General features: G+C 34.3%; 1 protein-coding gene across 1 annotated transcript in view; it reads right to left on the reverse strand.

The window, feature by feature from the left end:
* TRPM7 (transient receptor potential cation channel subfamily M member 7) overlaps nucleotides 1-20,976 on the reverse strand; it is a 109,711-nt gene that overhangs the window by 13,983 nt on the left and 74,752 nt on the right. The window contains exons 26-39 of the mRNA XM_086319039.1: nucleotides 18,369-18,495; nucleotides 17,120-17,304; nucleotides 16,105-16,237; nucleotides 14,686-15,401; nucleotides 12,618-12,685; nucleotides 10,272-10,368; nucleotides 7,543-7,613; nucleotides 6,310-6,344; nucleotides 4,451-4,476; nucleotides 1,722-1,772; nucleotides 1,568-1,633; nucleotides 667-950; nucleotides 461-543; nucleotides 104-309 (exon numbers count right to left, since the gene is read on the reverse strand). Of these exons, the coding sequence (XP_086175165.1) occupies nucleotides 104-309; nucleotides 461-543; nucleotides 667-950; nucleotides 1,568-1,633; nucleotides 1,722-1,772; nucleotides 4,451-4,476; nucleotides 6,310-6,344; nucleotides 7,543-7,613; nucleotides 10,272-10,368; nucleotides 12,618-12,685; nucleotides 14,686-15,401; nucleotides 16,105-16,237; nucleotides 17,120-17,304; nucleotides 18,369-18,495 (2,148 nt within the window). The remainder of the gene's footprint in view (nucleotides 1-103; nucleotides 310-460; nucleotides 544-666; nucleotides 951-1,567; nucleotides 1,634-1,721; nucleotides 1,773-4,450; nucleotides 4,477-6,309; nucleotides 6,345-7,542; nucleotides 7,614-10,271; nucleotides 10,369-12,617; nucleotides 12,686-14,685; nucleotides 15,402-16,104; nucleotides 16,238-17,119; nucleotides 17,305-18,368; nucleotides 18,496-20,976) is intronic.

Below are 20,976 nucleotides of genomic sequence, written 5' to 3' on the forward strand. Positions count from 1 at the left end.
TGACCTAAGATTTTACGTATCTACAGATAAGCAGATTTCTGTACGTTGACTAGATGAGAACCTGATGCATAATTTCCTTTCAGCAATATTTTAATAAATTTACCTTGTAAATCAAGTACCAGTAACTCCCCTCTTGTATATTCGTAAGTCCAGTGGCTAAAGGCCAGCATAATTTCTTCCAGTGTATTAGTTGGAATAATCTCATCACCATTATTGTTGTTGTATTTTCTAAATTCTCCAGTCATACATTCTTCCACAGCAAACCACTGTCCTGCTGAATGGCAATACAGCAGGAAAACTTCAAGGAACCTTATGAGAAAGTTAGAGATATTACTAGCAGTTTTGTTAATAAAATTCTAATCAATCTGTAAAATGGGTAAATAATGAAATTCAGCATCTATAATGAAGGTCAAAAGAGAATGTATCCACTAAAAGATCTCAGAAGTTTGTAAAGATTTACCTTGGAGAATATGGTATGGATTTGGGTTTCATTTGGTTGAAGGCAAATGTGAGTTTTTGTGCTGCTCTCTGTTGTTGAATTTCCTACAGAACAGAAAAAAAGAAACCCTTGTTCAACATTGACATTAAGACTTTATTAATTATACTTTAGCAGTGAAAACAAGAAGCTCAAACAATGCTTCACTGTATGCATTCACTAGCACTTACTCTAAGACAGAGATGCAGAACTGTATCTTCTTTATAAATACTTGACCATGTGTTAATCACTTCAGGAAGAAAAGATTTGATAATATAAAGATGTCCTGATTTGAGGATATCATGTTCTGACCAAGTACACTGTACTTTGACAGCTCTTCGTAAACCTCCTCCCATCTCCTCTTTACTTAAAAATTCTATTTTGGCACAGAGGCCCAGCTGTGACCAAGAAGACATGCTGTTATTCAGTATGTTGGGAGAACTCTCTTCCAAGCGATACACTGTGACAGGTTCACCTGCAAGATGAATGGACACATTTTAAGGTCAAAATATGACTCTAAAAAGCATGGAGCAACAATTGGCAGGTATCTTTGGTTAAGATTAAGTAAGGAATAGAAAATGAGATGGACCAGGTTGTAGTTTTATAAAAGAAGTTTAAGGACAAGAAATATTCAGAAACCAAGATCTAATATCTCTAAGTTCACATGTATTTGGTAATGATAAGCATTTTTGAAATCATGAATATTTTGGAGAAAAATTTTTAGAAAGTAACTAGACTTCTAAGCATTTGTAAGCTAAACTTTCAGACAGGAGGTTAGATCTGTTCCACAAATCCTGTGATATCAATTTATCAGTGCTTTCATTACTAAACTATGATCAAGAGCTTTTCTGAATTAAAATACACCACTGCTTCTGGATATGTCAGATTAAAGAAAAATCAATACGTCTGAAGCCTTCGTCTATTTAAACATACCTGACTCTTGTAATCAGGCTGATTAAAACTTACATGAAGTTAACACTTCTTAATGCAATTTCTCCTCTTTCTGTCACCACCTATGTTCTATATTACAGTTTAAACCCACATACTAATTAAGGGTTTATTTCTCCTTTTATTTTTACTTCTTGGTTTTACCTCTTGGAGGCACAGGTGTAAATGGAATACTCTGGGATAATCTCATCAAGTTATTTCTTTCCACAGCTGCATAAAAAAATGAGAGAGAAATAATGAAATCCCCCAAAGCTCAAAGCATTACTAAATTTTGTTTTTAATATTTACTATTACTAACCTGAGTAATAGTAATTTGTATCCATAACTGGCTTAAATGGAGAAGCAAGACCTAAAACAGCAAATAAACAAATGAGACCCTTTTAAAAATAATAATACAGCATAAATTTTTGCTCAGGCATTCTCATTTAATCATTCCAAGCTGTCTGCAGGTAAGCTCTCTGCAATAAAAAAAGTGATAAATTATGTCCTTCATGTGCTTTATTACCATATTTTATTTTGCCAGATAAGGCAGATTAGTGGTAACTGTGCACTCAAAAAGCATATGATAGTTCACACTCTCCTGTCATAAACTACATTCTTCCCTTTATTTCCTACTCAAAGTGTCAGAGAAGTGTCATATCTTCAGGGTGTGGAGACATAGCCCTGTAACCATTTTAGCAGGTTGACCACGAGCAAACGTGAAATGTAACAAAAAAACCCCTTCCTCCAACTCTAGATATATTTGAGGACTTCACTTTTTAAAAAATTTTCTTTATTGAAGTATAGTTGATTTACAATGTTATGTTAATTTCTGTGAGGACTTCACTTGACTATAGTGAGAAAGATGGAGAATACATTGAACCTGCTACGTGTTAAGCTTCTAGAAATTTCTAGAATGTAAGTGCAAGAATAGGTTCTTTTTTATTTACATTCTTACAGGAGAAGGAAGTCAGTTAACAGTTATAACACTGTGTGATAAACTATATAAAATATAGTGTGTGTATGCATATTCTCTCACACACAGAGTATAGGACTGTGGAGGAGAGGTACCAAATGTCTCCTGGTTGAAGAAAGGTTGAAGAATGTCTCAGAGAAAAGAGGAAGGGAAAAGCGAGTAGTTTGGAAGGTGTGGCATGGTCAGGGTAACATTTGCTACACTTGAGAAACAGAAACCTGTTTAATATGAATAGAACAGTGGTTTTCAACACCATCTATCTATTTATTTATCTACCTACCTACCTACCAATCTACCTACCTATCCATATATCAGAATCACCTGTCTGGCTTTTCAAACATAGACTTACCCAGATCTCACTCCAAAATATTCTAACTCTTCAGGTATGTGTCAGCATACAACTGATTTGGATTTATAACCACGTATCTGGATATGCAACCAAGATCTTACATTAATGAGCAAAAGTACAGGCATACCAGTAGGAAATAAAGCTACAGAAGCAGGGAATACCAAATTGTTAAAAGCCAAATATGCAATGTTAAGAAAAGACACCGGGGGCTTCCCTAGTGGCTCAGTGGTAAAGAATCTGCTTGCCAATGCAGGAGACATGGGTACCCTGATATAGGAAGATGCCATATGCCATGGAGCAATTCAGTCAGTATGCCACAACTACTGAGCTGAGCTCTAGCGCCCAGAAACTGCAACTACTGAGCCTATGTGCTGCAACCACTGAAGCCCACGCACCCTAAAGCCTGTGCTCCACAAGAGAAGCCACCACAATGAGAAACTCATGCAACGCAATTAGAGATTAGCCTCTGCTTTCTACAACTAGAGAAAAGCCCGCACAGCAACAAAGACCCAGCACTGCCAAAAATAAATAAATAAAACTTTTAAAATACTTTAAAAATGAAAAGATGCTGATTTTATCCAAAAACAGTAGAAAAATGGGAAGTAGAGTAGTGACAAAATCAGATCTTTTGAAAAGAATCATTTTGGTGGTAGAGTAGAAAAGAGACTGGAAAGGAGCCCAAACTGGCACAATTACTTTGAAACCCTATTTGGCAGTAACTACTGAATGTGAACACATGCACCCTACCACCAGCAATTCCACTCCTGTGTACATACCCAATGAAAATAAATACATCCCGTTTACCAAACAACATGAACAAGAATGCTCATGCAGCACTATCAATATGAGCCATATACTGGAAGCTACTGAAATACCCATCAAATGGTAGAATCGATATATAAACTGAATATATTCATATAAGAAAATACTATATAGTAGTGAGAATGCACAAACCATCACTACATACAACAATGTTTATGAATCTCATAAGCATGTGTTAGGACAAAAGTCAGACACAAAAGAAGAGTGCACACTGTAAGATTCCATTTATATATTTTATATAAATACACACAAATGTATATACATAAAATAAAGAAAAATAGATAAACATGTACATACACACAGATGAAATCAATCTGTGTTGTTTAAGGGGCAGAGGTTATAAGATGATACAGTAGCTCAGATACTGACAACGTGTATTTTGTGATCTGGGTGCCGATTACATGGGATTGCTCACTTACTACATATTTTCTGTATATGCATCAATAAAAGGATTTAAAAATGATGACAGTCTGAACTGAAAGCAGCAGCAGGATGCAGAGTGGAAGATGGATTCCAGAAATGTTTTAAGAGGTAAATATAATAGGACTTTGTGAGTGCAAGGTCAAGGGGGTCAAGAATACCGTCCTCTCAGGTTTCACCTAGCTGAATGAAAGAGTACCATTCAGTAACACAGGGAATATAAGGAAGAAGCAGTTTGGGCAGCAAGGATGAAGGGAAGTCGGAAGACTGCAAAAAGATCATCATTTACATGGTGAATTACCATATTTGTGAAACACATATAATAAAGAAAAATGAATTGAGGGAACAACTTTCTACATCCTTGGCTTTTTTCAAATATGAAGCCTAATATTTCTTTTCTAGGACAATGTTAGTATTTGCTAAAATAAAATACATTATATACAATCCTTAGCTTTTCACATTATATTTACTGCACACTCACCATTTAAGGTTCCTTCTTCAGGCGGCCTTAAGGAAAACACCAAAAAATATAATAAGTTAAGTTACAGCTTTAGTTTTGGCTACCATAAAACTTTATTTTATGAAGTTATTATAAATTCTTAATATAACATTATTAAAATAATTCTGAGATTCAGATTCATTTTTGTTTGAGTATTTGCCATTTCCCTTAAGTTAACATCAAATTCACACACAGATATGTATAAACCCATTATCAATAACTCATACCTCCAATTCAAGCCTACATAAATATCAGTAGTAGTCTGGAGCCAAACTGAAGGTTGAGTACTAATAGAGTAATATATTCCATGACTCCTCTACTATAGAGGTTCACTCCAGTACTTTTATACAATGCCTTGAAATGACTGTGCAAGACTATAAAAATTCAACAGAATTGATAGGCAAAGAACTGAAAGAACAGTAATTAAGTATCATTTTGCAAAACTCAACTGCTAAAGTTGAAAAACATTTCTTTCCAATGTTGAACATAATTTATTTATAACATATATTGGTACCAAGTAGAGGGTCTATTAATCCCACAGATTACAGTCCAGATTAGATAGACAGGTATAGTGGAAAAGAGAGTGGAATGGAATAAAGAAAATGGATTAGAAGCTTCATTCTCCCATTAAACAGTTATGTGGCTTTGCTCAGGACTAAAGGACTAGATCCTGAAAGGACCTATAGAGTAGAAGTAGAAACTTGGTAATCTCTTTCTAGCTTTAAAATTCTGATTCTGATGTTTGGTTTTCACCTTAATAACACAAATATTTTCTTACAGGAAATACTCTGACCGAGCATTAGCCCTTTCTCTACTATTGATAAAGCACTCTTTTCTTACCACCCAAAGAGTATTGCCAACTCTACCTTTGTGGGTACTTCTCTGGGTCAAGATTCTGTAATTCAATTTTCTCTCATTAGCTAAACTAATACCAACTTTAAGTACCAAATCTGTACTTACACCCTACAGTTCTAGTTACAAAAGACATTTATTCTCTGAAGCGGTTTCATTATAAACAGGTCTTTCAAGTACCAGTCAGGACCAGGATATCTCCAAAATTTGACCAGCTGCATACATATGTAACATCTGGTTTATTTTCTTCTCTATACTCTCGCATCTATGTCTGATATAGAGAAGGAAATAGGCTAAACACTGTATAATATATAATAATTTCCCTCAAACTGGCTTCCCTTCTTAAGCATGCTTCCTATATCAAATAGGTATCAAAACAAGATTACTTTAATGTCCTTTGGAATCCTAAAATACTAATTTCTAGGCTGAGAAACACATAGATTATCTTTGATTCTTATGCTTAATCTGTACTGAAATTTTTTACTTTCTCGGGATGACTACTTGTCAGATGGTCTTCTGTTTCTACCACATCAGCTTTCTAGGGCATTTCCCTGCATCCAGGCTTTCTAAGGTACACTGTGTATTACTGCTCTAATCACCTAAGCTTTCCAAAGGCAAGAAGAAAGACTTGTTGATTGGAACAATGGGCAGAGAAATTAACTAAGGTGTCAAACTAGGTCTTTGCAAGAAACCTGGAAATAGGACTAAATAATAAAATCATAATTCTATCATTATAAGGAAAATTTTAGTCAAGTTGTGACTACAATATGCACATAATTATAGTATAATTATATAAAATCATAAAATATATACATTGACTCATAACAAATGATTCCCCAATCTTTTCAATGTAAAGACAGGAGATCCCAAAATAAATCATCAACACTTGCAAGAAGTATTAAAGAGATTACTATGCAAAGAACAGAAAAAAGACAACATTCAGTAACTGGAGTACTTTTCACACTAACGGTGAGACAAGGCTTACTTACATTTCTCTATTCAATGGTCTATCTTGTAACCAGTCCTTTAGACAGAAACAAACACAAATGAAAAGTTAAAAGAAAAAGTCTCTAGACAAAGCATAAGTGTTTATCTCTGCTTTGTATCCTGTAATACGTTTTATGAATAAAGGGCTGAGAAGTTACTATGAATTTTGTTTATACAACTGAGCCAATAGAATAAAAAATAGCTATAAAAGGTACCATAAGGTCATTCCACAAAGTAGAATAAAGAATTTTACAAGTGTTATTTCCTATAATATAATTATAGTTGTCGGTTAACAATTTTCTCTTCTTAAAATACACATTTGTTTCTATGACTCTGAAAAAAAATGTGTTTGCTGCCAAAAGAAAAATGTATCAAAGTATAAAGAAAAAAAATTAAAATCATGCAAACTGTGACAAAGAAATCACTAGTAACAGGCATATTATGTGTGTATGTGGTGGGTTTTATTCAGCTGTTTTACGTTTCTAAGTGTCAATTTATTGTTACTTCCCCAGTTTGGGACTCATGTTTCCTGAATTTGAATCATCATACATTTCATGATTTTGGAAAACTGTAAGTTGTTTATAATCTCTTCAAATTCTATCTAGTCTCCCAAGGTCAATTCAGAAGTATTTTCCATATTTTTAATGTTTAACACATTTTCCATCTAATTATAAGCTATGTTACACTGTGGCTGAGTATTATTTCATTGTATACAGAGTGAAGTAAGTCAGTGAGAGAAAGAAAAGTATCGTATATTAACACATATATATGGAATCTAGAAAAATAGTATTGAAGAAATGGAGGTGCAGATGTAGAGAACAGACGTGTGGACCCAGTGAGGGAATAAGAGGGTGGGATGACTTGAGAAAGGAGCATTGACATCTATACACTATAATGTGTTAAACAGATAACTAGTAAGGTGCTATACACAAGGAGCCAGCCTGGTACTCTGTGTAACTTACAGGGGTGGGATGTGGCTCAGGGAGGGAGGCTCAAGAGGGAGGGAGGCTCAAAATATATATATTATATATAAATATATATATATATATAAGTAATTATGAATGATTCATGTTGATGCATGACAGAGACCACCATAACACTGTAGAGCAATTATCCTTCAGTTAAAAAAATTTTTTTTAAAGCTACACATCATCTCAAATAAAATATCACGTTTTAGCTCTTTTCTAATAAATATGATTTTATACTATGCATATGTTTAATTGAAATGTACAAACCGGTAGCAAAGCTGCTTTGGAATCTACTTCATGAGTTTCTTCTGCAGATGACCTTCTGCTGCTACTTTCCACTAAGAGAAAATTAAAAAAAAAAAAAAAGTTTTACAACTAAAACAAACTTTTAATACCAACTAATGAAATTAAAAGACGCTTACTCCTTGGAAGCAAAGTTATGACCAACCTAGATAGCATATTCAAAAGCAGAAACATTACTTTGCCAACAAATGTCCGTTCACTTTCACTTTTCACTTCTATGCAATGGAGAAGGAAATGGCAACCCACTCCAGTATTCTTGCCTGGAGAATCCCAGGGACAGAGGAGACTAGTGAGCTGCTGTCTATGGGGTTGCACAGAGTCAGACACAACTGAAGCGACTTAGCAGCAGCAGCAGCAGTCAAGGCTATGGTTTTTCCTCTGGTCATGTATGGATGTGAGAGTTGGACTGTGAAGAAAGCTGAGCACCGAAGAATTGATGCCTTTGAACTGTGGTGTTGGAGAAGACTCTTGAGAGTCCCTTGGACTGCAAGGAGATCCAACCAGTCCATTCTGAAGGAGATCAGCCCTGGGATTTCTTTGGAAGGAATGATGCTAAAGCTGAAACTCCAGTACTTTGGCCACCTCATGAGTTGAGTTGACTCAATGAGTTGACTCACTGGAAAAGACTCTGATGCTGGGACGGATTGGGGACAGGAGGAGAAGGGGACGACAGAGGATGAGATGGCTGGATGGCATCACTGACTCGATGGACGTGAGTCTGAGTGAACTCTGGGACTTGGTGATGGACAGGGAGGCCTGGTGTGCTGCGATTCATGGGGTTGCAAAGAGTCAGACACGACTGAGCGACTGAACTGAACTGAACGAAACACAAGCATTTCAAGGCATAATATAAAAATTTCCAAGGCTAAGTATCCTTTCCCTAACAGTGCTAAACATAAGAATTACACGAGGCCCGTGGGTCTCTTGACAGGATATCCAAATTATTCAGTTTTTCTGTGAATAGGCAACATGAAACAGAATAGTATAAAAAAAAAAAAAACCCCGCTCTTTCTGTTTCCAAATTTCTTGTGTATCCTTCCAGATACTTTGTGTTTGTATATATACCCCTGCCTTTCCTTTTTTTTATTTAAACATAAATGCTAATCATATATCTTCAGACTTTTTTTAAAAATTAATTTACAGACTTTTTTTTGTTGGTGGTTTTTAAAAATATTTATTTGGCTGTGCCAGGTCTTAGTTGCAGCATGCAAACTCTTACTTGTGACATGTGTGATCTAGCTCCCTGATCAGGGATCAAACCCAGGCCCCCTCAATCAGGAGCATGGAGTCTTAACCACTGAATCACCAGGGAAGTCCCTGTTGTTGGATTTTGAACTTTAAGCTTGGAGATCTTTCAGTATCAATACACAGAAGATTCTTCTATTCTACTTGGATGCTACATTGAACTTCATACAAAGGACATACAATGATTTGTTTAACCAAACTACAATTAATGGACATTTGGCCTGATTTCAAATTCTTGCTATAATCCTAGCCCTTATCTTTTTTACTGGGAGGTCAATAGATACTGCCAAAAACTGAAACACGAGGATGTAAAACTACAGGCATTCTAATGTTAGTAATAATATCCAAGTTATCTGAAAATAAGAGTTTTATTTCTTCCCTCTCAATCCTTCTACCAATTTTTCTTCCTTTTCTTCCTTTGGCTAAAATGTTAAATAGGAATGATAAAAGCCAGAATCCTTTTTCCCTTCTGGGGCTTTTAATATTTCATTATGAAGTATGGTATCTGTGGTAAATTTTTGTTAAGATACCTTTTATTTAGATTAAGGAACTCCATTCTATTTTTAATCTGCTAAGAGTTTTTAATCATGAACGGATGTTGAATTTCATCAAAGTCAGCCTTTTTGCATCTATTAAGATGACCAGATAATTTTTTTTCCTTTAATTTGTTATCATCATGCCTTAATTATATTTGAATGTTAAACCCATTTGCACTCCTAGAGTAAACCTAAATTGAAGAGAAAGGAGAAATGATGGGGAGGGCGATATAGTAGTACTGCTTTTCTTAAGAAATCTTAAAAAGATTATATGTACCTAACTGAAAACTTAGGTAACAATAAACTTATATACATATAATATTGATAACTATGACTAAAAAAAAAGCATGATATGGAAACATCCCCAGGCCATTTGATTTTTAGATAAAAAACTAAAGGTTCAGGGCATGTACAGTATGCTACATTTTGTATTAAAAATGAGAGGCAGAAAAGACTTATTGTCATATATGATTATATAAGCATGAAACTCTAGAGGAAAAGCAAAAATAACAGTAGTTACGTATGGGGCTAAAGTGAGAAACTGACAACGATTTTCCAAGTGCTTGTGTGTATTTTAATTTTGAGTCAATAAATGTATTAGCTATTTTTAAAGATTAAATCAGAAAAACAAGTTGACTAAATGACTATACAGATTAAAACAGAGCAGATGCATTCGTAAAAGTTAAAATCAGCAGATTTGTAAAAAGTAAGTCTGCATTTCTTTTAGGACTAAACAATTGGTTAAAAAAGAAAAACTATTAGAATGTTAAGATTATGTTCTATTCAAGGTTGAGAGCAACAATGACGGACCAGAATCTTCATTTTCTGACTCCTGAAACATTCACTGCTCAGGTATGTGACATACATAAAATATCTTTTATTTAATATAACTCACGTAGTCAAAACACTCACCTTGTTCTGAATGAAGAGGAATAGAAGTTTTGTGACACTCAGTAAATCCAGCGTGAGAACTCACATGTTTCAAAGTGTTTTCAGAAGGAATATCATTCTGCACAGGGTACACATACACAATTTTAAAACAATTTAACTAAATTTCAAATCACTGTTCTAAGTAGTATAAGAGTCTCTGGATGTATTTAGCTCAGTATGTTTTAATCTACCTGGACTCCAAAGAGTATATTACAAGTTACAATTATTTTCTTCAATATCAATCTCAAAAACTGCCATCAAAATAACCTACTTGCTTACTGTTCATAAATCCACCTGAATGAATCCTTTTCCATAGTAATACAAGTTCATAAAAAAGTTTGGGAAAAAATAGGAAACAATTTGGGAAATAATAAAACATTATCAGTTAACCTAAAAAAGAAAAAAACTATTTTACACTAAAATTAAAAGTGATAACAATTTGGAAGGTAAAGGAGTGGAGGGGAAATTTATTTGGGGGATTTTCAGTAGCTTTCTTATTGATCAGTATAAGCGATTTGTATACCAAAGATTTATCTGATCATTATTTGTCAGATTTCTATTTTTTTAAGATTTATCTGTGCTTCATATTTTTAAGTACTCATCTCTCTACATCGTTCCCTTAATATTTGTTTAAAAAGCATTCCTGACTTACTGACTTAATATTTCTATTTTCTTAGGTTTTTTTATGATTTGAATTTTTACATTAAATCTGGAATTCATTGAGCTTATAAAGTGATATGAAACAGGTATTTCCAAATTTCCACCCAGTTGTCCAATTTGTGTGTTTACTGACGAAGCATTCCTTTTCTCATTGATTTCTAATTTTACCCTTACTAAATTCTAATTTGTAGAAGAGTTATTTCAGAGTCATTAAAATGTTTTACTAAATATTCATGTTTCAACTGTACCACCTGTATAGATATTTTAGTATCTAACAACTAATTCCCCCTCATTTTCTTTTTACCTATTCATTTTTCCAGATGAACTAATGAATTTCATTAAACTAATGAGGGTAAGCTGATAAATTCATTTTGTTTCTTTTTAACTATAAACAGGTCACACTATTATGACTTTAAAATATTTCTAAACCTCTACCACCCCTCAGAAACAATGGGTTTTAAAATATTACTACCAAAATAAACTATTACTTTCATTAACAAATTTAACATATCTCAAGAAAATTAAACTTTTCTACCTTTGATGCTTCACATTCTTCACATTACAGCTGATTTACTTAGCGAACAAAAAGTGTTAATCTTCCTTTTGTCACAAAGCAACTCTAATTTCCTTTCTGATTTTAGTTGCTTCTTTTGGAACCAGTTCTAGTTATTTTTTGTTTCTGTTTTGCTTAAATACTTTCCTTGATATACTCTTTGATGCAGTGACACATCAATTTTATAGAATCATGTTTGACAGAAATTCCAGTATGGGACTGAAGAGTGAACTTCAGGTATCTGTAAACTCTATACCTTAAAAGCAGAAACATATGTGCATTTTTTCCTGGAGTGGATCTAAAATTTTTATTAGATTTTCAAAGGGATGTAACCCACAAATGTTTAAGAACTCAAAGTCTCTGACCAACATGAGCTAGAACTCATTATTCTATTAGCATAGTTCTTTTTCTCTAAGTAGGTTACTCAAAATTGTTAAACTGAAAACATAGCCACCACTTTTCTTGCCACTCAGAGAAACTTATTTCTTTTTGTTTTTAGCAGGAAGCTATCTGCACACTTAAAATTTTTCAGTATATTTTGGCTTTAAGCTCATTTAATAGGGTCACTGTTAAAAGGTGCAATCTGTGGGGAAACCCTAACATTTACCGTTTCCCACTAGGAAATGTCCATTTATCCTAAATGATTTCCCATATATAACAAGTACTTCGTAACAGCAAAATGATGCCATCAGAGTGTAATGATAAATTCTTTCAACTGTTGCTGTAACACCTTGTTAAAGATATATTAAGAGCTCAATGAAGTATAAGTTAGAGAATAACAGCCTAAGTCAGGGTAACTACTACTAACAATCGAAGAGAAGCAGAAGTACTAAAAAAACATTTAGGAAGCAAAACCAGTTAGACCTGGCTGTTGATTGGAAGGGAGGACTAAGAGTGCAAGTTTGCCCTCGTAAACTAGAATGCTGACATTATTAACAGAGGCAGGAAATACAGGAGGAAAAGAAATATGTCTGCTGAGCTTAACATATTTCAGATCATCATGATGATGGATGGTCTCTGCTAAAACTGTTTTTACTGAAAAACATGTTTAATTCTATTTTGAACTAAACCCCAAAACAACCAAATAAATTGCACTGCTGTAAGGATTTACTTACAGATAACATTTCTTTTATCTTGTTTGATGTTTCTTTAAACCTCTGTAAATCCATGCTATCTCTGTGTCCTTAAAAAGAGGAGGGAGAAATATTACAACAAAAAGTACTTGTTTATTTTGATCTATCAAAATAATCTGATTGCCTAGTCTATTCAAACACATGATTTACGTTGTGTTGTAAGTAGTTTTGATGGCTCTGCCGTTTTCTGTAGCTTTCCTGATAGTGAAAATACTTGTTAAAAGTTGGAGAACATGAGCTGTTCAGTTTATAGTAACAGGATCCTAAGAGTCCTACAAGTGATATGAAGTGAATTGCTTAAAATTTAAAAGAAGAGGGGAACAATCATTATATTATCAGAGTGTGTGTGTGTGTGTGTGTGTGTGTGTGTGTGTGTCAGTCGCTCAGTCGTGTCTGACTCTTTGCGACTATAGTCTGCCAGGCTCCTCTGTCCACACAATTTTCAGGCAAGAACATTGAAGTGGGTTGCATTCCCTCCTCTAGGGGATCTTCCTGACCCAGGGATCAAACACGGGTCTCCCACACTGCAGGCAGATTTACCGTCTAAGTCATCAGGGAAGCTTTTATTATCAATAAAAAAGCATTATATATTAAGATGTTTATTATACATATGACACATGCATATTACATATACAGACATCAAACGTAAGGATATCTGTATCCATCCCAGTGGCAATATATTAACAAATAGACTAAAATGTGTTTTTTAAAAATGAAATGGGATATATTTAATGTAGGAAAAATCGTCTCTATAAACCACAGTCTAGCAATAAAGACCAGCATGCTCAGTACCTAGATAAATCATGGGGTTGGCCCTAATGTGGAGACTTCACATAGATGTAACATATTCTCTGAACAATCTCTATACATGTTCCATGACTAGGTAAATTCCTAGGCTGGGAAGCTACATACGGTGTTAAAAACAAGGCTAAGAAGCCACCTCATGGAAAAATTCAAACCCAAAGAGACAGAGGGCCTCCTTCAATCCTTGGAACACTCTGGTTATGTCCACAAACAACTCCAGTTGTTTTCTAAGAATTCTTTCTTAAATACTTTTATCTTTAATAATCTAAGAGGAAGGCTGTTAGATATGTTATTCTACACATATCTGGGATCTGGTTAGCTCTGTAAAGCATCCTCTCTTCACCTTTTCCTTTCATGTGGCATAATGTCAACATTTAAATAACAAACTATTATCAAAAACAAAACAAATAAAGCCTTAAATATACAAATCAAAATATTACTTATTTCTTTCTTCTTGCCTTAACTGCCAAGTTTTTGAGCAGCCCCCTTTCCACTGGTACTTTACTTTCTCTCCTCCCATTCACACTATATTTCACTATAATCTGGCTTCTCCCTACATCACTTCCTTCACCAGAACAGTTTTCACCAAGGTCATTGATATGTTATCATTGCCAAAAGATACATATTTTCAGTCCTCATTTTATTTCAGGTGAGGTATAAGACTGAATCATTCCTTTCTGAAATGCTCTCCTCTGGGTACATAAATGGGTTGGCCATAAATACTCATTTTTCAAGCAGAATCTTAGCTTTCCCTATAGTCCTAATGTAAATATAAGTAATATAACCTTTCATTCTCAAAGGTGTACTAGTTTGAATGAAAAACTATATGGTCATCCTATTTATAAAACACTGTTCTTTGCCAGTTACTTTTAGCCTCCTCTTTCCCTCAGTATTTGAAACTTACTTACACATCACTCTAGTTCTTTCAATGAAAGTTGATTATTAAGAGACTATCCTACGTTGAAAAGAAAAGACAGAGTACAAATAAGTTTTCCAAACAATCACTATCATAGTAAGTTGCACCAAAGAGGTTATGTGCTAATATAACTACTACAGCCCAATTCAACCTATTTCCCCTACTTCTGATTCCTTTAAAAACTTCAGGACTATACTCTATGAAAAGATAGTGCACTTTTCACACAATTACATAATTTTATTAATCAGCAATTTACTTTTATTTCTATGGTGATAATCGTAATTTTATAAAAATACTGTTGATGACAAATATCAGTTTTTCCAAACTTACCTACAAACGCTCCAAATTCTATGTTATCTCCCTCTGCAGCTTTGGAACAAACAGTTTCTTGATCTTTGGTTACAGTTTCCAAGTGGCCTTTACAACTTGGCTGAGATGGTGTACTAACAAAAAATTTGGTTGGTGGGGATGATAGATGTGGTATACTGTTAGATGAATTGCCTGGTTTTTGATTTTTACTAAACATTTTTAAGGTTTCTACTCCATGTATTCTCTGTCGCAGTTCTGGAGGAGAGACAGCACTTGGGAATAAGGCACTGGAAGAGGAACCAGCCTCTGGAAAATTGAATTCTTTTTTCTGGGGTATTACAGGTAAATCCTGACCAAATATGTTACACTGGGAATCTTTTTCATCTTTCATAAAAATATTACAAAGAAAAGGATTATTACTTTCAAGACCACCTTGAGGAAGAGAGGAACTAAGTGTATTTACAACACTGTGCTTTTTCCATACAGAAGGTCTTACAGGACCATCATCAATAAGGTTTTGAGCTAAGTGTTTGGAAATGCTCAATTCGCGTGTGATTTCATTGTGAACTTTGCTAGCTTCTGAAGCTTTCTGGGCAGTGAGTGTTTTTAATGTATCTACAGTCAGGGCTGAAAGATCTTGCAAATGGCCAATTTGAGAATCTAATGATTGTAACGATCTTTTAATATAGTTGACACGATCTCCAACTTCTTTAACCTGAATGCACATCTGTTCCACTCTGTAACGGAAACACAGGCATTTTACAAATGTTAAAAATTATTAGTTTAGAAATTATTTCTGTAATCTTAATAAATGATGTTGGTAAAAAGAAATTTTACATGCACTCAAACAAGGTAAAATATAAAATCTTGTACAATTATTCATTTATAACAAGGCATACCTTATGTTTAAGAAAAATCCTATTGCAGTAAAAATACAAGATTTCAAAACACGCTTTTGTGCCACAGGCTATTTATTCCCACATCAGAGTAACACAAGAGTATTCAGCTACATATATTGAATATACATATTCTATATTCTACATATAATATAGAACTATTATTACCACTACTGTAACTACACAAACACCATATACTTTTAGAATGTAGCAAAGCTAATGTAAAGAAACACATGTTTTAAATAATTAAAGATATAGTAATTAAGACATAATTATTTAAAATAATTAAACAGTAATTTTTCTCCACCAACTAGTAAAGAATATTAACTCTTTTCTGCCCCCTGTAACAAGGGTCCAAAAACATTAAGAGACTGACTGACTTACATGAAGTAAACAACTGATCTGTCTCCCAATATATAATGTAAAACCATTACTAAACTTACTTGTTTGACAAACACAAATTGCAAAATGACCATGTAAGAGAGACATAACTAACAGAACCCACTCTGACATAAAATCAGTTATAATTAAAGAGTTTCTGAACCTTTCAAAAGTGACACGAATTCTCTCTTCACTCCCAGAATGAAATTTGTCATCTTTTTCATTAAAATACATCTCAACACACTGCTCTTCAAAATCATGAAGTTTCTTTTGATCTTCTTCCGTTAAAAAAAGTTCTATGGAGGGAAAAGGAAAAAAAAAACATAAAGACATCAAGATAAACTTTAGCTAAAGAGTTCATGAAAGTGAAAGTGAAGTCACTCAGTTGTGTCCAACTCTTTGTGACCCCATGGACTGTAGCCTACCAGACTCCTCTCTCCATGGGATTTTCCAGGCAATAGTACTGGAGTGGATTGCCATTTCCTTCTCCAGGGGATCTTCCCAACCCAGGGATTGAAACCAGGTCTCCCGCATTGTAGACAGACGCTTTACTGTCTGAGCCACCAGGGAAGTCAATAAGAGCTCATAAAATCATGTAAATCATCTGCAAATGTTTTCTTATTAAAAAACTTACTGTTTCTGAAGCCATACATAAGTCATTTCTACTTCTTTCTTCACTCACAGTGTGATGTCAGCAGAAAATGGTATTTCCCCTTTTCTAATTTCCTTTTCCTGTGAAACACCCTTTCTCATCTGTCTCTCTCACCTCTCCCTCACCTCTCCCTCAGGTAGAAGAATTTAAACACTGAATTGGTAGAACAAAAAGTCACTGTAAAATTTTAGGCAGAGTTTGACTTCGTATCATGTAGTCTACAAAATATACTAAAAGTGTTATTCTTTATGTAGCAGTCAAAATGGTTTGTAAAACAGCAAGTGTTATGGTTTATATTAGCATTTTAAGAAAACTAAATTGAGATGCCATATCAAAAAGCAAGTTTAATACTAAATTTACTTTTAAAGATAACCATATTGCACTTAAAAATACTTTATGCTTAGGCAAATCCAAAAGCCTTTACAATAACATTAACCAATTAAGTCTTCTGACTAAAATCAATATTTATCTTTCAGTATAATACTGGCATGTGATAAAAACATTTGCCTTAATATACTTTACTTACTTGGTCCATCCGAAGTCTTATCTTTTTTTCTTCTTTTACATACGCAGCAAAAAAGAGAAACTATATGGCTGAGAATGATAAGTGGTGGAGGCAGAACTGGTTTCTCATGATAAGCCATAATGAAATGATAACGTTGGTACTTCCATACAATATTGGAAATTGCCTTCACTTGCAAATACACATTGCTTAAATAACAAAGAATAAACAAACTCAGATAAGCACATTTTAAAGTTTGAAGTACTAAAATTTTACTGTAATTATGTTCTAAACAAGGATTCAAAGAAGTATCCCATTATAAAAAAGACTAAAAGGCAAATGAGAAACTGGAAAAAACATACGCAGCAAAAACATAAACATATTGATATTGTTGAGGGTCTTAATTACAAACCAACATAAAATAGGCAGAAAATATGATTTTAAGCTTTTAAAATGGTATATAAATGACAAAAACAAAAGAAAATATTCAATCTGAAGTAACACACTAACTGCAAATAAAAATAAGACTCTTATGTGCTATAAAAAATAAGCAACCATCAAAAAGATAACACCTCCTATTAGCACAGATTTGGGGAAACAGGCAGATTTTGACTTACGTGCAAGAAGCCCAAAATATAAATATACTGAATAGTTCTACTTTCAGGAAAACACTCTAAGAAAATACATAAGGACTGATCAAAAATTTAACCACAATGTGGTCTTGGGGAAGAAAAAATTATAAATAATCAAATGCAGCAATAAAACATACTAGCTTAAAACTCATGATCTGTATCATGGAATACTAGCCAGCCATTAAAAAACTGGAGAGGAGTATTTATTAATGTAGGAAAAATTCATGTTCTGCTTACTTAAAAACAGTACACAAAACTATAAGAACATTGTTTTTGAAGGAAAAAAATGGTTCATATATGTTCATAAAAGATAAAGATGTACATCAAAATATTAAGAATGGGATTACTTACGAATTTTCTATTTGCCTTTCTGTTTTGTATACTGTACATGTGTTCTCTGACCATTGAGTAATAAATCCCAAATATTAAATTTATAAAAGAATGGAATGCTGAAAGGTAGCGTCTCAAACTTAGAGCTGATGTGATTTTGAAAAAGCACGCTTAATTTATATTTGTCAGAAATAATTCTTAGTAGCTTAAGCCTCAATATAATCATATTTAAAATTTTGTATAGTTCCTTCAAAAAGAAAACTGTATATTAAATGATCTCATTACAATAAGCAGCTGAGTAAAATTCTTACTTGAAAAATGCAATGAGAAGATTGACCATAATGATATACTGTACAAAGAGGTAGACTGCTTGAAGAAATGGAGTCAACCATGTCCCAGGGCCACAGATATGAGAGATACTGGAATCATTTGCACAAACTTTAGAGACAAAGAAAAAAGAATTAAAACACAGTAATTTAGCAGTTAACTGCTTCTAGTCAGTATTAGATTATATTTGTTTGAAGGAAGTTTTGATTAAGTATAAATCTGTTTCACAGATTCTAGCAAAAGTTTCTGGGCAGGCAGCCATATAAACACAGAAGAATTTTGTGAGGGACGCAGGTACAATTTTACCACTCTATTCCACACAAGGAAGTATATTTCCATATTATGTCTACCCTTCAAGGTAGGGTTTAGCCAGAGGAACATTAAGGAGAATAAAATTCTGAGATTCAGCCACACATTCTATAAGAAAAATAACTGAACCATAAAAGAATATGATAAACTCATGGTACATTTACAAACATGTAGACTACTGAGTTCAGTTTATAATGCCACAAAACAGGGTTGAAGGAATGGTTAAAGGGTCTCCCAAATACACAATGATTAGATTTTAATTCCTTGCTTTTTATTGCCTCCACCTGGAATGTTTCTGAAGCTATAACATACCTGGATTAAGGAAGGGAAGAGCTTTAATACCCACCAGAGAGTTATGAGGAATAAGATAAAATAAATTCAAGTATGGCAAGGATTAAAATTAAATAATCATCAATTAGTGACAAGTTTTATACAAATATTTATAATACACTTAGCACCTGGTACTGTCTAAGCATTTTACTTAATTTGGCCTCATCTTGCAGCATGCAGGATCTTAGCTTCCTGACCAAGGATCGAACCTATCCCTTCTGCAGTGGAAGGGCTGTCTTAACTGGACTGCCAGGGAAGTGCTTGTATGCATTTTTAAAATATACACCACTGAAATTCTCATCATGGCTGTATCATTCCTTTCAAATAAATGGTTTTATGGGCAAACTGATGCATATAGTCCTTTCACTCTTAAAAAAATTTTCCAAACTATTTCTATTCTATTTGGATTAGTTTGATGAAGCAAATACCCAAGAAAGAGAATGCAGGAGACTAAAAAACTTTATCTAATGTTTTATAACTAAACTAGAACCACATCAGAAAAAGAACAGACAATAAAAACCTGGAAAAGAAACCAAAAAGGAAACCATTAAACACAAAATTTTACCAGGCTGGTAAAATCTGTTTTAATCAACATCTGGTAACAACTGGTGACCACTATGTTACCATCCCCTGTTCCAATCACCTATAAATAGGTGGGTAAAGAGCAACACAGGAATAGGGAGAGGGAGGAGTAAAGTAAGACGGAAGAGAAAGAGCAAGACAGAACACAAGCAAACTAACAAAAATAAGATTCTGTAACTCAATGTGGAGGTCAGAAGAACATCCCTGAAAGTTTGCATTATCATCTATGTTCTCAAGTTGTCTTCTCATTCAGCTGCTCAGTTGTGTCTGACTCTCTGCAAAACCAGGGACTGCAGCATGCCAGGCTTCCCTGACCTTCACTACCTCCTGGAGTTGCTCAAACTCAAGCCCACTGAGTCAGTGATGCCATCCAACCATCTCATCCTGTAACCCCCTTTTCCTCCTGCCCTTAAACTTTCCCAGTATCAGGGTCTTTTACAATGAGTCAGCTTTTCACATCAGGTGGCCAAAGTACTGGAGTGTCAGCTTCAGCACCACTCCTTTCAATGAATATTCAGGGTTGATTTCCTTTAGAATTGACTGGTTCGATCTCCTTGCTGACCAAGGGACTCTCAAGAGTCTTCCCCAACACCACAATTTGAAAGCATCAATTCTTCAGCGCTCAGCCTTCCTTAGGGTCCAACTCTCATACCTGTACATCAGTACTGGAAAAACGAGAGCTTTAACTACACAGACCTTTAACCTTTCTCTGCAAAGTGATGTTTCTGCTTTTCAATTCGCTGTCTAGGTTCATTATAGCTTTTCCTTCAAGAAGCAAGCATCTTTTCATTTCATGGCTGCAGTCACCGTCTGCAGAGATTTTGGAGCCCAAGAAAATAAAGTCTGTCACTGTTTCCATTGTTTCTCCATGTATTTGCCATGAAGTGATGGGACCAGATACCCTGATCTTAGTTTTTTGAGTGTTGAGTATTAAGCCAGCTTTTTCATTCTTCTCTTTCACCCTCATCAAGAGGTTCTTTAGTTCCTTTTAGCTTTCTGTCATTAGGGTGGTGTCATCTGCATATCTGAGGTTATTGATATTTCTCCCAGCAATCTTGATTACAGCTTTTGCTTCATCCAGCCCAGCATTTCGCATGATGTACTCTGCATATAAGTTAAATAAGCTGGGTGACAATATACAGCCTTGATGTATTCCTTTCCCAATCTTGAACCAGTCCATTGCTCCATGTCCAGTTCTAACTGTTGCTTCTTGACCTGCATACAGACTTCTCAGGAGGCAGGTAAAGTGGTCTGGTATTCCCATCTCTTTAAGAATTTTTCATTTTGTTGTGATCCACAGAGTCAAAGACTTTAGCATGGTCAATGAAACAAGATGTTTTTCTGGAATTCTGTTGCTTTTTCTATGACCCA

This window comes from Bos grunniens, chromosome 10, assembly GCF_055505025.1.
Source record: "Bos grunniens cultivar Pamir isolate PY7600 chromosome 10, Bosgru_T2T1.0, whole genome shotgun sequence".
NCBI classification, from domain to species: domain Eukaryota; kingdom Metazoa; phylum Chordata; class Mammalia; order Artiodactyla; family Bovidae; genus Bos; species Bos grunniens.